The sequence below is a fragment of the Lissotriton helveticus genome, chromosome 8 (genome assembly GCF_964261635.1).
Source record: "Lissotriton helveticus chromosome 8, aLisHel1.1, whole genome shotgun sequence".
In the NCBI taxonomy this organism is placed as follows: Eukaryota; Metazoa; Chordata; class Amphibia; order Caudata; family Salamandridae; genus Lissotriton; species Lissotriton helveticus.
In genome coordinates this window covers 19,785,488-19,802,469 of record NC_136069.1, presented here as the reverse complement: position 1 = coordinate 19,802,469, position 16,982 = coordinate 19,785,488, and the positions used below count along the sequence as shown (strand labels likewise).

General features: G+C 46.5%; 1 protein-coding gene across 1 annotated transcript in view; it reads right to left on the bottom strand.

The window, feature by feature from the left end:
• The window catches only part of RRP1B (ribosomal RNA processing 1B), a 94,485-nt gene extending 88,491 nt beyond the window's left edge, over positions 1-5,994 (bottom strand). The window contains exon 1 of the mRNA XM_078656402.1: positions 5,784-5,994. Coding sequence (XP_078512528.1) covers positions 5,784-5,913 — 130 coding nt within the window. The 5' untranslated portion in view covers positions 5,914-5,994. The remainder of the gene's footprint in view (positions 1-5,783) is intronic.
• Between the last annotated feature and the right edge of the window lie 10,988 nt (positions 5,995-16,982).

Genomic DNA, 16,982 nt, shown 5'->3' with positions numbered 1-16,982 from the left:
TTTAATGCATTTGTACTACTCCCACAAATGAATCTGTAGATACAGACTCAATTTTTAACCTCCATTTTCAAACTCCTTCACATTTACAGAACGGTTTAATATGTTTGTTTTTTCATTTTCGATCTTTAATTATATACACTTTGGTAATCTGTTTGTAAAATGGCATTTTCTTAGCAGCCGCGGACCTCCTGAAGAGGTGTCCTGGACCACAGTTTGAGAACCACTGCTCTAGGGAAAGTCAGAGCCCTTGTATCGCATTGTCAGGGTAAGAGCCAACCAAGCATCCATGAGGCTGCACAGTCCTCAGTTTAGCTCTATTCAGGATGCTGGGGCCTCACCCACTCAGGTGTATTTGTGCTTCATAGTTGAACCTGCTTCTCAGGAGGGCTCACCTAGCGTAAGTGAGTTTTGATAGTGGAGCCGTTTGAGGGTGCCATTTTCAGTTCAGATCAGTGACAAGGATCCTACATTAGCTTAAATTGCAATTAGGGAATCCAAAAAAATATAGAAGCAAACGAAATTACGCCTTTATTTCAGTGCATAGCACATAACTTTAATACAACTTTAGAATGCACTCTACCTTTGAATGCTGTGTAAATGTTTCAGACTACCATGCTCCTATGAAAGGTCTAAAGCTTTTTTTCAGGACCTTAATACATAAAAGTACGGTCTATTTAGGAGCACATGGCTAATTAAGGTTTATATATACAAATCCTCTGCACACTTTTAAAAGTAAATACATTCACAAAATATCACAATGATGCTTGTCTTTGTATTTTCAGATGTCTTTAATTCAAGATCTTAAGTCTTCTTAGCCAACACGTGTTTCGTCGCTGTTACAGGGGATTACCCCGCAACTTCTTCAGGGCTGAGTTCAGTCTCAAGTACTCTCTTAGTTCTGGTGATAATTCCAACCGGGTAGGGGTTCCTAGAATTTCTGCACCTGGAGAGGGAGACTTTTTAGTCTCATGTCCGAATATCTTAATGTGCTTCCAAGTGTAAGTAAGTTTCTTTTAGAAGAACTGCCCCATCCGGAAGTATTAGGTAGAACCCCTTGGATCTCCTCTATTTAGGAGCACATGGCTAATTAAGGTTTATATATACAAATCCTCTGCACACTTTTAAAAGTAAATACATTCACAAAATATCACAATGATGCTTGTCTTTGTATTTTCAGATGTCTTTAATTCAAGATCTTAAGCCTTCTTAGCCAACACGTGTTTCGTCGCTGTTACAGGGGATTACCCCGCAACTTCTTCAGGGCTGAGTTCAGTCTCAAGTACTCTCTTAGTTCTGGTGATAATTCCAACCGGGTAGGGGTTCCTAGAATTTCTGCACCTGGAGAGGTAGACTTTTTAGTCTCATGTCCGAATATCTTAATGTGCTTCCAAGTGTAAGTAAGTTTCTTTTAGAAGAACTGCCCCATCCGGAAGTATTAGGTAGAACCCCTTGGATCTCCAGGTCGTGGCGTTTTTGAAGTGCAAATCAAATAGTCTACTCCTCCAGGTGCAGAAATTATAGGAACCCCTTCCGGGTTGAAATTATCACCGGTACTAAGAGACTACTTGAAACTGACCTCAGCCCTGAAGAAGTCCCAGGGTAATCCCCTGTAACAGCGACGAAACATGTGTTTGCTAAGAAGGCTTAGGTTCTTAAATGAAAGAAATCTGAAAATACAAATACAAGCATCATTGTGATATTTTATGAAACTTTATGTATTTAGTTTTAAATGTGTGCAGAGGATTTGTATATATAGTAGAGTGGTCTGCTGGCCACTCACGTGGGGATTTGGTGGTTTTTCCCTACCTTATGCACCGTGCCAGATTCCATGCCATAACTGATTTATACTTATGATAGACAGAGCGTCATTTTGCCTATTGCAGACCACAGTAAATAACGTGAGTAGGGAGGGGAGGAGAGAGTACGACCAACCTGTTGCACCTAGAACAACAAATTAGGTCTGCTTCATGTTTTTTATTTCTGCATCAGAAATACGATGCATTTTGTATAGTAATATTTGAGCTAGAAACGTTTACTGAAATCAACAAATTATTTAAAATGCCATGGCCGCAAAAATTGCATTCATTCCCAATTACCATGTGTATTTCTGTTGCCTTATGAGGCAAATCCTATGCTCCGACAACCTGCGTTTCCACTCAAACAACGTCCCCTTTGTCAGAGGCCAACACATTACCATCCAGACCTGATATTTTAGCTCTCCATCAGCCAATCGGATCAACATTCAAAAGAGTGAAACACTTTGGTAGATTGCTGTGTGCTACAAGGACGACGAGCCTGGAATGCCTTAGAGGAGAACTGTAACCACATATGATTCAGGGGAATTCTAAAAACCTTACTTCTCGGCCATGCCTTCAACCGGGAATGTCCCGATCAGGGATCATGGTAAGGAAAATTGGAAATGGTCATCCCCTCGCCCTCCTGCATGCTAAACTCCCGTTCTTATAATCAAACCAAGTGCTCCTAAGTTACTGAAAGACTACACACGCTGCTACAGAAAACTTCACAATAATTCTGTTCATCTGTAGGTACAGAGAAATTAGCATAGTTTAGTCTAGCATTAACAAGTTATCCCACCAGTAGCAGTGTTAGAGCAGAGGTTACATTAATATATATATGTTTCTCTTACTGAAATGGTGAAAATAATTATGTCAACGCTTTGATTGGCTGCTGGAGCAGAGCGAGATGCTTGTCTATATGCATCCCTTCATTTAGACAACAGAGCACAGCTTGCAATGTCCGAGATCTTCGTTAGTTTTTGACAGCAAGTCACTGCACTCTCCTTAAAATCTTCAAAGTAAGGATAGGTTCGAGAAGGTTTTCAGTATCTCCTAAGCCCCGATATCAGTGCATGAAAGAGGTTCCTCCCTCTCAAACTCTAGTCTACAACAAGATGCTCATTGGAGCCCCATCGTCCCTCTCACGCCCTTTAACCCCTACGTGGAACTGCCTGCCTCCCTCAACTCTCCAAAGTCAGTTCTACTTCCACAAACAACAGCCCCCCATGCGCTGTCACCGGCTGCCAGGGCCCCCTTTGGGGTGTCACTCGCCTCTCACCAGCTGTCAGAGCCCCCTGTGGGGTGTCACTCCCCTCTCACCAGCTGTCAGTCTCCCTGCCCAGCAGGACCCACACGCTCTCCCCCACAAGGACTCGCCTACCTGCTCCCTCACCACCACTCCTATCCCCAGCTGCCAGGCTCCCTCAACTCCGGCTTCCTGCCCAGCAGGACCTACACCCAGTCAGGGCCCCCTCTGGGGTGTCACTCGCCTCTCACCAGCTGTCAGATCCCCCTCTGGGGTGTCACTCTCCTCTCACCAGCTGTCAGGGCCCCCTATGGGGTGTCACTCTCCTCTCACCCGCTGTCAGGCCCCCTCTGGGGTGTCACTCTCCTCTCACCCGCTGTCAGGCCCCCTCTGGGGTGTCACTCGCCTCTCACCAGCTGTCAGATCCCCCTCTGGGGTGTCACTCTCCTCTCACCCGCTGTCAGGCCCCCTCTGGGGTGTCACTCCCCTCTCACCAGCTGTCAGGCCCCCTCTGGGGTGTCACTCCCCTCTCACCAGCTGTCAGGCCCCCTATGGGGTGTCACTCTCCTCTCACCAGCTGTCAGGCCCCCTCTGGGGTGTCACTCCCCTCTCACCAGCTGTCAGAGCCCCCTCTGGGGTGTCACCCCCCTCTCACCAGCTGTCAGAGCCCCCTCTGGGGTGTCACTCCCCTCTCACCAGCTGTCAGGCCCCCTCTGGGGTGTCACTCCCCTCTCACCAGCTGTCAGAGCCCCCTCTGGGGTGTCACTCTCCTCTCACCAGCTGTCAGGCCCCCACTGGGTGTCACTCTCCTCTCACCAGCTGTCAGGGCCCCCTCTGGGGTGTCACTCTCCTCTCACCAGCTGTCAGGGCCCCCTATGGGGTGTCACTCTCCTCTCACCAGCTGTCAGGCCCCCTCTGGGGTGTCACTCTCCTTTCACCAGCTGTCAGGGCCCGCTATGGGGTGTCACTCTCCTCTCACCAGCTGTCAGGGCCCCCTATGGGGTGTCACTCTCCTCTCACCAGCTGTCAGGGCCCCCTATGGGGTGTCACTCTCCTCTCACCCGCTGTCAGGCCCCCTCTGGGGTGTCACTCCCCTCTCACCAGCTGTCAGGCCCCCTCTGGGGTGTCACTCCCCTCTCACCAGCTGTCAGAGCCCCCTCTGGGGTGTCACTCTCCTCTCACCAGCTGTCAGGCCCCCTCTGGGGTGTCACTCTCCTCTCACCAGCTGTCAGGGCCCCCTCTGGGGTGTCACTCCTCTCTCACCAGCGGCCAGGGCCCCCTCTGGGGTGTCACTCCTCTCACACTCTGCCAGGGCCCCCTCTGGGGTGTCACTCCTCTCTTACCAGCGACCAGGGCCCCCTCTGGGGTGTCACTCCTCTCACACTCTGCCAGGGCCCCCTCTGGGGTGTCACTCCCCTCTCACCAGCTGTCAGAGCCCCCTCTGGGGAGTCACTCCCCTCTCACCAGCTGTCAGAGCCCCCTCTGGGGTGTCACTCCCTTCCTCTCACCAGCTGTCAGAGCCCCCTCTGGGGTGTCACTCTCCTCTCACCAGCTGTCAGAGCCCCCTCTGGGGTGTCACTCCCTTCCTCTCACCAGCTGTCAGAGCCCCCTCTGGGGTGTCACTCCCCTCTCACCAGCTGTCAGAGCCCCCTCTGGGGAGTCACTCCCCTCCTCTCACCAGCTGTCAGAGCCCCCTCTGGGGTGTCACTCCCCTCTCACCAGCAGGCAGGCCCCCTCTGGGGTGTCACTCCCCTCTCACCAGCTGTCAGAGCCCCCTCTGGGGTGTCACTCCCTTCCTCTCACCAGCTGTCAGAGCCCCCTCTGGGGTGTCACTCTCCTCTCACCAGCTGTCAGAGCCCCCTCTGGGGTGTCACTCTCCTCTCAGAAGCTGTCAGAGCCCCCTCTGGGGTGTCACTCCCCTCTCACCAGCTGTCAGAGCCCCCTCTGGGGTGTCACTCCCTTCCTCTCACCAGCTGTCAGAGCCCCCTCTGGGGTGTCACTCTCCTCTCACCAGCTGTCAGAGCCCCCTCTGGGGTGTCACTCTCCTCTCAGAAGCTGTCAGAGCCCCCTCTGGGGTGTCACTCCCCTCTCACCAGCAGGCAGGCCCCCTCTGGGGTGTCACTCCCCTCCTCTCACCAGCTGTCAGAGCCCCCTCTGGGGTGTCACTCTCCTCTCACCAGCAGGCAGGCCCCCTCTGGGGTGTCACTCCCCTCTCACCAGCTGTCAGAGCCCCCTCTGGGGTGTCACTCCCTTCCTCTCACCAGCTGTCAGAGCCCCCTCTGGGGTGTCACTCTCCTCTCACCAGCTGTCAGAGCCCCCTCTGGGGTGTCACTCTCCTCTCAGAAGCTGTCAGAGCCCCCTCTGGGGTGTCACTCCCCTCTCACCAGCTGTCAGAGCCCCCTCTGGGGTGTCACCCCCCCTCTCACCAGCTGCCAGGCTCCCTCCCCTCTGGCATGCTGCCCACCGGGTCCCCACACGCTTGTCCCCCTCCACCACCTTCCCTGGACCTCCTCTGCCCCACAAGGACCCACCCGCCTGCTCCCCCCCAGCCCTCCTCTGCCCCCACAAGGACCTCCCCCACCACTCCTCTCCCCCGCTGCCAGGCTCCCTCGCCTCTGGCATGCTGCCCACCGGGTCCCCACACGCGTGTCCCCCTCACCATCTTCCCTGGACCTCCTCTGCCCCCACAAGGCCTCACCAGCCTGCTCCCCCCCAGCCCTCCTCTCCCCTCCGGCACTCACCGGCCTGCCCCCGGCTCCGCGCCCGCAGGTACTTCCGCAGCCTCCGCACGGCCTGCTGCCGGCCGCGGGGCTCGTTGTCCGCCAGCTTCTGGGCCAGGATGAGCGGGGCGGAGAGCGCCGGCGCCGCCATCGCTGCTCTGGGTCTGCTCGGTGCCCTGGGCTCCTGAACCCACGCGCTCGCCACTTCCGGCGCACACACGTGACGTCACCCGGGCAGAGCCAATGACCTGTGCGGCATGGAAACAGAGAGGGGACTATGAGGCGTGGAAAGAGAGAAGGGACAGAGAGCCACGTCTGACAGAAGCCCACGAATAGAACAAGCAGTGTCATAGACAACAGGTCTCCTTTGTGCGCATGCGCAGAACAAGCATTGCCAAAGCCAATAGGTCTGTCTTTGTGCCCATGCATGGAACAAGCATTGCCAAAGCCAATAGGTCTGGTCTTTGTGCCCATGCGTGGAACAAGCATTGCCAAAGCCAATAGGTCTGGTCTTTGTATTCATGCATGGAACAAGCATTGTCAAAGCCAATGGGTCTGGTCTTTGTGCCCATGCATGGAACAAGCATTGTCAAAGCCAATGGGTCTGGTCTTTGTGCCCATGCATGGAACAAGCATTGTCAAAGACAATAGGTCTGGTCTTTGTGCCCATGCGTGGAACAAGCATTGTCAAAGACAATAGGTCTGGTCTTTGTGCCCATGCATGGAATAAGCATTGTCAAAGACAATAGGTCTGGTCTTTGTGCCCATGCATAGAACAAGCATTGTCAAAGCCGTTAGGTCTGGTCTTTGTGCCCATGCATGGAACAAGCATTGTCAAAGACAATAGGTCTGGTCTTTGTGCCCATGCATAGAACAAGCATTGTCAAAGCCGTTAGGTCTGGTCTTTGTGCCCATGCATGGAACAAGCATTGTCAAAGCCAATAGGTCTGGTCTTTGTGCCCATGCATAGAACAAGCATTGTCAAAGCCGTTAGGTCTGGTCTTTGTGCCCATGCATGGAACAAGCATTGTCAAAGACAATAGGTCTGGTCTTTGTGCCCATGCATAGAACAAGCATTGTCAAAGCCAATAGGTCTGGTCTTTGTGCCCATGCATGGAACAAGCACTGTCAAAGCCAATAGGTTTATAGGTTTTATTTATTTATTTTATTTTATTTAATGCATTTTTATATAGCACGGACTTTACCCAAAGGTGTCGGAGCGCTCCACAGTAGAACCAAGTATGTTAAATGAGGAGAATTTTACATAGTTACCCGTTACAGAGACAAACAAGAAAGAAGAAAAAGTCAAATAAAACAATAGATGGCAGTCACACAAAAAACACATTAGGATGAAGATCGTACAGGCATAGATTACAAATTTACAATATTGAATAGGTCTCGTCTTTGGGATCAAGAGGCTGCAACACTAGTTTAATATGTTACTGTATATACATTACATATTTTATGAAAATAAAGACTTTACATTTGTTTATATTTTCAAACTCTCTTTACTTTAGTGCACTTTTATATATCAACTGGATTTCGCCAGTGCTTGGAATGGAAACACAGAAGTGCTGGTAATCGGTATCCACAGTACTTGTTTGCTTCTGAGAAGTAAACGCATTGAAGCAGTGCTAAGAAAAGCAGGTACTCTCACTTTCAAATTAAAGAAGCGCAGGTACTGCGTACCGGACAGTCTCTGCACATTTAAAACACTGGAACTGCATTTATCAACGGCGAGGCAAGATGGTAGACACGTCCATGTCCGAGTGAGGCAGGCTGTGTGTGTTTTCCACCACTAACCTCTCCTAATTCCCTCTGGCAGCTTTCTGAAGCAACGCAAAGCACACTGCTGGAGATGTGGCTTTAAGCGTCTGAAATGTTTCTATTTCTGATACATTTGTATCAGCAAGGACGGCGGTGTGTTTGGAGCCCTGTGAACTATTGTGGACTTTGGCGTAGCAGGTTCGTGGCGGGCTCCCGGCGTCGGGTAGAGCGGGTCTCGGCTGCAGCGGATCAAACGGGAAGGATATTGGAAGACCTGGGCTGGAGTCAGAAAGCAGCGATGGGACCTAAGAATGCCAGCACCAATACGAAGGGCCCAAAGATCCAAGCAGCAGCTGCCGCCATGGTGACGGCCCCCGGACACGCCGGGAGCTTAAACGCTATGGCAAACAACGAAGATGGTGGCGTTTCTGGCGTTACTCAGGAGAGCGTGACTTTCTCTCCAGGGATCATCTGGACAAATGACACTGCGGGAGATGGGACAGGTGCTGGGGCCAAGCTAAAGATTCCGGGGATTTTTAAAAAGAAAGCGCAAGTCAAAGGTAAGACCCCAGCTGTTGATCAAGTGACGGGTGCAGCGACCACCCGCAAACTGTTAAGGCTCACGATAGAGCTTGTGGCACACTTGATTTATCATACGACATACCTGGGCCCCTTACAAGTCAGAATCTACCCTTTTTTTCGAATGAGCAGGTGACTGTGGAAGAAAGGGGGGAAGCTGAGGCTGATAATATGTGTCTGGAAGCGATGGTAGAAAATGCTGCAGATATTTCCGCTCCCCCTCAGGTGACATCAGGGGCTGTAATCAATCTTCAGAGGGCCCTATCTCTAAAAATGGTCAGTGTGAATCCCTCTGAAATGCTTCAAGGGTCTTTGATCAGAGATGGGACTATAGAGGCAGACTCTGGGGACTCGGTGGAAAATTCTACTCCATGTCGGATTTGTCTAATACCTCGGAGATTGAGAGTGTTGAAGGCCATTGAGCAGATAACAGAAATCTGACTAGCTCTGCCCCCCCGGAGGATGAGGAAAATAGTTTGATAACCTCTGCCGAAAGAAGCACTGTACGGAAGGCAAAGGAAGCTAAAGAAGTAACTAACTTTCTGCCTAGAGATGGTTTCGGCAATGATAGGTCCCCTATTTTGCAACATACTGGTGTGCCACAACTTGGAGGGATGAGCGGCAGTAGGGGCGGCTCCATAGACTGCTCTGCAGGTGCACAGGGAGAGATTATTTGCCTTGGTGACCCAATAGAGAATGAGGTTACTTTAGCCACTATTTACCAAGCTATAATGTCACACCGTGAGGAGACAAAGGCTGAAGGCTTGCGGATGCAAGGTGCAGTTTGTAAGCTTCAAAACACGGTACGTCTCGTTGTCAAGACCTGCACCGAGATGTCTACCAGGATCGGGGAAGCGGAGGGTAGAATTTCCCTAATTGAGGACGAAATTGTACAGCAGAAAGCGGATGTTTCTTCCTTACACTCTCTCCGGGACGATATAAATTGGAAGTTAATTGATTTAGAGAATCGATCTAGGATGAACAATCTGCGAGTACTAGGTGTTCCGGAAGGAATAAAAGGCAAAGACATTCGCCAATTTATCATCGATTTGTTCTCCGAAGCCTTCCCTGAACTGACTCAATGGAAGTGGGAACATGAACTGCAGAGAGTACATCGATTCCCCTTTCATATCCAGGGGGGGTATTAGGGGTGCAGATGGGAAGCCTAGAGCCATACTGATCTGCCTTAATACTTTTTTGCTCCATGAATCTTTGTATGATTTAGCTAGGCCGGACCGTAAGAGAAAGGGGAAGGGATGTGAATTTTTTGTACGTCCAGATTATTGTCAAACTACAGTTCAGCAGAGGTGGCATTTGCGGCAATTGATTTAGCTGTTCCAAGCTAAAGGCGCACAGGCTTATTTACTAAACCCCTCAAAGCTCAAAATTATTCATAAGGATAAAACGCTATTTTTCATTTCTGAGATTACTGTAAAAGATTTTCTGGGTACAATTTAATGGGGTGGCTGTTGCATAGGCTGTAGTATAGGTATTTTACAAGGCTTTTTTCTTTTCTCTTTTCTCTATGCCAGGGGGATGGGGGGTCAGTGGAGGGCACTTAATCCTTTCTCTCCATCACAATAGGGACTACTCAGTCCCTTTGCCTCATTGGTGTGGGTGTGTGGGTGGCTTTTGGGGTGGTAAGGGTGGGGAGGGTGGTTGGGTTGGGGGGGCAAGGAATAGCATAGTCAGGTTTTGGTATTTGAGTTGCAGCAAGGATTGGGTGAATAAAGCTTTCATAATTGTTTTTTCCGTATTTATTGTGCCAAGCAGATGTGTGGTTAGTCATAATGGCTCAGGTATGTTAAAACAGTTTTTGTTTGAGGATGGATAAATTTTCTGTATGTTCTTGGAATATTTGCGGCCTGAATGATAGGAAAAAAAGAGGTATTATGGCCCAGATTCTTAATTCAATGAGGGTGGACTTGCTTTGTGTACAGGAGACCCATATTGCATGGAACAACAGGAGGTGGCTAAAAGATTTGGGTATGGAGCTTGTGGGCTGCACTCGCCAAGGGTCAACAATAAGAGGTGTGGCAATTTTGAAAAAATTTGGCTGGGGGGTTGCAAGCGCGTTAAAGAAGACCTGTGTTAAAGAAGACCTGTGTGGCCATTGGGTGATCATTGAGTTATGTATAGAGGGACTGTCAATGACTATTTGCTCAATATATGGCCCCAATTCAGATGACCCAGAAATGATGAATGATCTGAGTATTGAGCTTGTGCTTTGGCCATCTCCACTGATTTTGTGCGAGAATTTCAATCTCCACTTGGCAGGGAATGTTGATATAACAAGTAACCACATCTACGATGGGAAGAAACACAAAGTTTTTAAAGCCACTAGAGGTCTTATTAAGGAACTTGGGCTGGTAGATATATGGTGGGTGAAAGGAAAGGGAGCCCCAGGGAGTACCTTTTATTCTGCACCTCATCAAAAGCATGAACGCCTAGATAATTTTTTTGTAACAACAGAATATGCCAATAATGCGAGGTTCGATATTTAGTCTAAAATAATCTCTGACCATAATCCTATTATGTTAGAACTAGATATTAGTTATAGACCTTCCTTAAGGCCCTGGACATTCGAACGAAAACTGTTGCTTGATCCAGACTATTGCGAACAAATGTGTAAATATCATAGCAGAATTCTTTAAAAATAATCGTGGGTCTGCCTCCGGTCATATGGTGTGGGATGCATTTAAGTCAGGTGTTCGTGGAGAAACTCTAAGTTATTCCATTAATAAACAACGTAAATTACGGGAAGAATTATCAGATGAAATGAATAAGCTTCGGCTGCTAGAAAATGAGCTTATGGTGGCAGTTAGTAACAGTCAGGATACTGACCAAATTTTGACCGATTTAATAATCCAAAAGACGAGGCTATATCAGAATTTTGCTACAAAGCTAGCAGCGCAAATTGCAGTATATAGGTCAGAGATATAGGAGGTAGGTGAAAATTCAGGTCGAATATTGGCCAAAAGGTTACATCAAAAAGAGGTAGCCAAAAGGATTAATAGTATTCAGGATGAGCGAGAGCAAATTTTTGACAAACCAGCCGAAGTGCTAGAGGTTTTTGGTAAATTTTATAGCCAATTGTATATGGATGAGGTTATTTCAGATGTCGAAGGCAAAGTAGCGGAGTTCTGTGTAGATATTGAAACTTCTAAATTAACATCTGATCAAATGGAGGAGTTAGATGTTGATATCACTTGGGAGGAAGTGGAGGCAGCACTGACATCATTGGCGGCCGGTAAGGCGGTGGGGCCTGATGGCATCCCGCTTGAATTTTATAGAACCTTTTGGCAAGTGTTGAAAGAGGAACCTATGGCCGTCTTTTTGACAGTGTATAAGGGGAATGCACCACTGTCCTGGCGGAAATCCATCATTACTCTTTTCTTAAAAAAAGATAAACCCGCCTTATTGCCGTAATCATATAGGCCCATTTTGTTAATTAATTCCGATAGTAAAATCTATTCTAAAATACTAGCAACACGTTTAACCAGAATCATCTCATCCCTAGTTTCACAATTTCAACACAGGTTTATTCCCGGGCGTGATACTGCTGATCATGTTCGGCGCCTGATATCACTTGTGGATTGGGCACAAGCAACCAATTCTACAATGGGGGTAACCCTGTTGGATGCCGAGAAGGCATTCAACAGGGTTTCCTGGCCATATATGTGGGAGGTCTTTAGACTGAAGGGATTTGGCCTTATGATGCGGCAGGCACTGAAGTCATTATATTTGTCCCCAGTGGCCTGTATTCGAATAGCCAGTCAGGAGTCGGGCTTTTTCACAATTGGTCGTGGGACATGGCAAGGATGCCCGTGCTCACCGTTATTATTTGCCGTATATATAGATTTTTTTTAATAAGTTAAATCAAGCCAACGATATCAAACCTATTCAACTGCGGCATATAGATTATAGAGCCCTGCGGGCGACATCTTTGTCGTTACCAGTGATATTGTCACCGCAGTACCGGCAATTGAATAATTGGCATCTCAGTTTGGCTCCTTTTCGGGGTACAAGTTAAATACCTCCAAAACACAGATTCTGTTTATTGGTGGGGAACCTCCTGACAATATTACAACAGTTTCAGAAGTTACCTATTTGGGAATTAAAATCTCTCTACCAGTTAGTATTATCCCAGAGCTAAATATGAACCCTGTGCTCACCAAAGTAAATCCACTGTTGGAGAGATTGGATCACTTACACTTATCTCTTTATGGAAGATCTAACGTTTTAAAAATAATGGTACTACCTAAGTTCTTATATATGTTCAGTACGATCCCACTTGAATTTCCAGTATTATGCTTTAAGAGGTTAGAGGGGATTAGTTCAAGATTCCTGTGGGGCTATAGACGGCAGAGAAGGGCTTATAAAAAGATGGTACTGCCGAAACATCACGGTGGCTGGGGCATGCCCTATTTCTTGTTTTATTATTGGGCAGCGGTTTTGCAATTTATGAGTCCTTTGGTAGTAGGAGACAGGGCTAGAATTTTACCTTGTCATAGCCCTTCAATTTACGAATTTGGGATGGGGGATGAGGCTAGTGGGTGTCTGGTTAAAATAATAGAACCTAGTTATTTTAAGAAAACAAAATTTTAAATTCTTAAAGCTGCATATTCTGTCTGGAGACTAGTGAAGCGGCACTTGGGGATCTCGAAGCTGAATGCATATACCCCGTTTACAGCTGCCGGGCTATTGCCATTGATCTTTCGTTATCAAATTTCTAATAGATAGTACCTAAAAGGAATTCAATGTTTAGGGGATTTGTGTGATGACGGACAGCTGGCATCCTTCGTCAAAATTTGGTTTGGCCAAGCATGAATTCTTTAAATACCTCCAATTTCATAGTTATTTGAATTCGTTAGGCCCTGGTGCGGAATATCAATTGAGAAAATGTCCCCTTATTGAAAGTATGCGGAAAAAAAACCACATATTGGTCAATTCGATTCTTATCTGATTGAGCTACTCCCAGATGATGTTGAGATTTGTCAAGATAAGTGGGCCGTGAAGCTAGGTCAAGAGGGAGTTGATATCGCAGAATCTTTAAGGCTTGCCAATTACGCTCTGAGGACATGGAGGATGCGCACCCTGCATTACATGGCTATATATGATTTGTATTATACCCCAAGAAAGATTTCTAAATGGGGGACATCGGCCGGGACTAAATGTAATAGATGTGGCCTATTTGCTGCGGATGCAGTTCATATCTTTTTTTCTTGTCCCAAATTAGCTGAACTATTTTTTTCTATTGAACAATTTTTAGGATTAATAATGGGTTCATCAGTGTGTATCACTGGGAACTGGTTCTGATTGGTGTTAGCTCAGACGTTTCCACTCCTACAAGTTCCAATGCAAAGATATCTTTTTTGTTTATCTGAATGGCTGTGGTACGTGCATGCATAACGAAGGATTGGATTAGCCCCGATCCTCCCTCATTTTCGAGCTGGCGGGCAAGGTTCCTTGCTATGTACAACTTGGAATTATCCCTATATAAGACCAAGGGGAGAAGAAAGAGCGCAATGGGAGTCAAGATCTGGGCCGCTATTACTGACTGGATCTAAAGCTTAATAGGTGATAGTTTCTGGTAGAAACCTTTTGTTATGTGGAATATTTTGATCTAACTTGGCTGATGATATTGTATATTGATTAATTTTTTTTGACGCTGGGTTCTGGTTTTTTTTTTTTTTTCCTTGCTACTTGTTTGTTTGTTTCTCTTTTTTTTGTATTATGCTTTTTGACCATATTTTGTCTTTGTATGTTGCTATACATTTCTTGCAGAAAAAAGGGGAGAAAACCAAAGAAAAAAAAAAAAAGGAACTACATTTACCAAGTATCAGAAAAGTCTAAAAGGTCTGAGCTCTGAGAGACTGAGCTAGTGGGTTTTCCTCTGCTTAAATGGTTCATGCGAGCTGTGCTCTGGCAAAACTTGTGGAGCAGAAATGAGAAATAACTTTGCTAATAACTGCCAAAGTTCCCAGGTTCATATCGAGGCAATCAACAAACAGATCACAACCAATATCTAGTGACAAGGCATGCCCAATATTGGAGGGAATGAGCCAAATCCCAATATGTAAATGTAAATGTATTTGAGCTTGTAAAGCGCACTGCTACCCGTCCATAGGTTTCCTGGCGCTGTATAACTCTGGGGAACCCGTCCTGGCTTTCCCTGTGGGATGGTCCCTGCTGGGAGTCCCCAAGGTGGAGCCAGGCATCCCCGGAATTGATGGGGCCGTTGTGGAGATTAGGCAAGCTAATGCCCAGAGTTGCCGAGTGGAACCCCCGATTAGAGTAGGCACCGAAGCGAGAATTATCGAGTCCGCTGACCCAGGTCCACGACCCTGCCGCGTCGGGCATTGAACCCTGGTCCCGGGCCGACTTCTGCTCTCGGGTCTGCTGCCTCTAACCAGTGAGCCACACTACTCTACATATGCAATCTGAGTAAATCGAACCTTTCTACCATTACATACTCTCTACTCTCCAAAGGCCTCACATTTGTACCTCACTCTGGTATTAACATATTTGAGCTGTTCTCAGATCTCGTGGCATTTTTAAGGAACATTTGCCTTAAAGCATATTTAGCTGATCAGCAAACTACTTATAACACCACCAATAGATCTGGCCTTGCACCAGCATCCACATTCACCCCCACTTTAGATCAGTTAGGACCTGAAGTCACCGTATTTGAACAAGTGGTATATAAAAAATTCTTATTAGCCACTAAATATGTGCCAAAAGCACCTTATAATCTGGACCGTGACGAATTTGCTGCCCTTTCTGACCTTAAACAGACTAAGGATATCACCATTAAGTACTGTGATAAAGGTGGAGGCATTGTAGTACTAGATACTAATGAGTATATATCTAAAATAACAAAACTCCTCCAAGACACCACTTACTACATGCCCCTCAAGACTGACCCTACAACTAAAGTAACAATTAAAATATAACGCTTGACAGCCAGAGCACTCCGTAATGCACACATTTGTGAAAAAGAACATACGTATTTGAACACAACACACCCAAAGATGAGCAGTATATATGGGGTCCCTACAAAACATAAAAATCAAGAAAATCCACCTTATCGACCCATAGTCACCACAATAGGCTCGATTACGGAGCCTCTTTTGAAGTACGTTGACACCATCCTGAGACCTTATGTATCGCAAATTCCTTCACACATCCAAGACACCGGACATATCATCAATATTATTGAAGGACATACATTCAATTCTGTAACTGAACTAATGGTCACCTTAGACATAGAAGCTCTCTACAGCAACATACCTCAGCTAGGAGCCGTAGAAGCTGTACTTTGGTTTATCAACACTGATTGTGCTTCTATTTTCATTCTAGAATGCCTTAAAATTGTGCCAGAAGAAAACACCTTTGAGTTTAATGGTAACTTATACAAACAAATAAAGGGTGTAAGCATGGGAGACTTCTGTGCTCCAACGATAGCCAACATCTTCATGGCCAAATTAAAAAATGAATTAATTCACAACAAAATAGCGCCCTTTTCAGAATCAGTTTTCATATGGACAGGTCTCCCTGGGATACTACCAGAATTTGTAACCTGGCTAAATTTGTGTGACCAAAATATGCGTTTTACATCTAATGTTAGCTCAGTCCAGGTAGAGTTTCTAGATATAACTATCAAACATTCTACTGGACAATTGGATGTGGGTTTATACACCAAACCCACTGCTCGCAGTACTCTATTGCATTTTGAGAGCTTCCATCCCACCACACAGAAAGAGTATTCCCTTCAGGCAATTCCTCAGGTTACGCGCGAAATTGTAGGAATTTAGAATACTAAGACATCCGAGCACTGGATATGAAGCAGAAATTTATTCTAAGAGGCTGCCCAAAGAAATTAGTCAGGGACCCATATAAAAGAACTTGATATTATGACTGCCAACATCTACTTACCAACACTCAACCCAAAGATACACCTAAATTGGTGTTTGTAACTAGACACTCTACTCTTAATGACAAAACATGCCAAATTGTGAGTTCCAATTGGCATATTCTTAAAACTGATAAAGAACAAAACCAAAAAATCCCTAGACCCGTGTTTGCGTACCAAAACAACAAAAATCTGAAGGACCATGTAGTAACATAAAAAATGCCATCTAGTCAAAGGTCGATCCAAAAGACCACAGTCGGTATGAATCCGATAGTTGGCAATTTTAAATGCAACACCTGCAAGGTAAGCCCTCCAGCATTGGAGCCTAGCAACATATGCTTCAATGGTCACCAAATTGTTTCTAATTGCTGTTATGACTTGCAAAACTAAAGATATAATTTACCTTCTCATATGTCCATGTAATTTAGGCTATGTGGGTGAAACATTGAATTCTCTTGTCACTAGACTTACTGAGCACGGATCAGCCATTCGAACTAAGAAGCTCTCTGCCACCTCTGTCCAACATTACATGGACCACAACCATAGACCAGATGATATTCAGTGGTTTATTGTAGAAAAGATACTATCACGTCCAGGGATAGATCCTGAAGCAGTACGCAAACGAAGAGAGGTCTTCTGGATATTTAGTCTAAACATCTACAAACAAGGTCTCAATAATGAAATCCTGTGGGAGAAAGCAATTTGGTTCAACTACTAGACAATTTAGACACTCCAGTACTGTCTTGGCGGATCATCCGCTAACCAGTACCATAATGATGATTCTTTAGTTTGCTGTAGAGGGACTATCTTGCTCCCTCATGCAAGGCCAGTCTAGATTTACCGTACAAAATGCATTGCTCCCATATCTCAGGCTACATATTATTCCACGTGCTTAGTCAACATTTTGTGCTGATCCTCCATATGTAGTACTCTGTGTTCCTTATAGGACTTACTTCTTG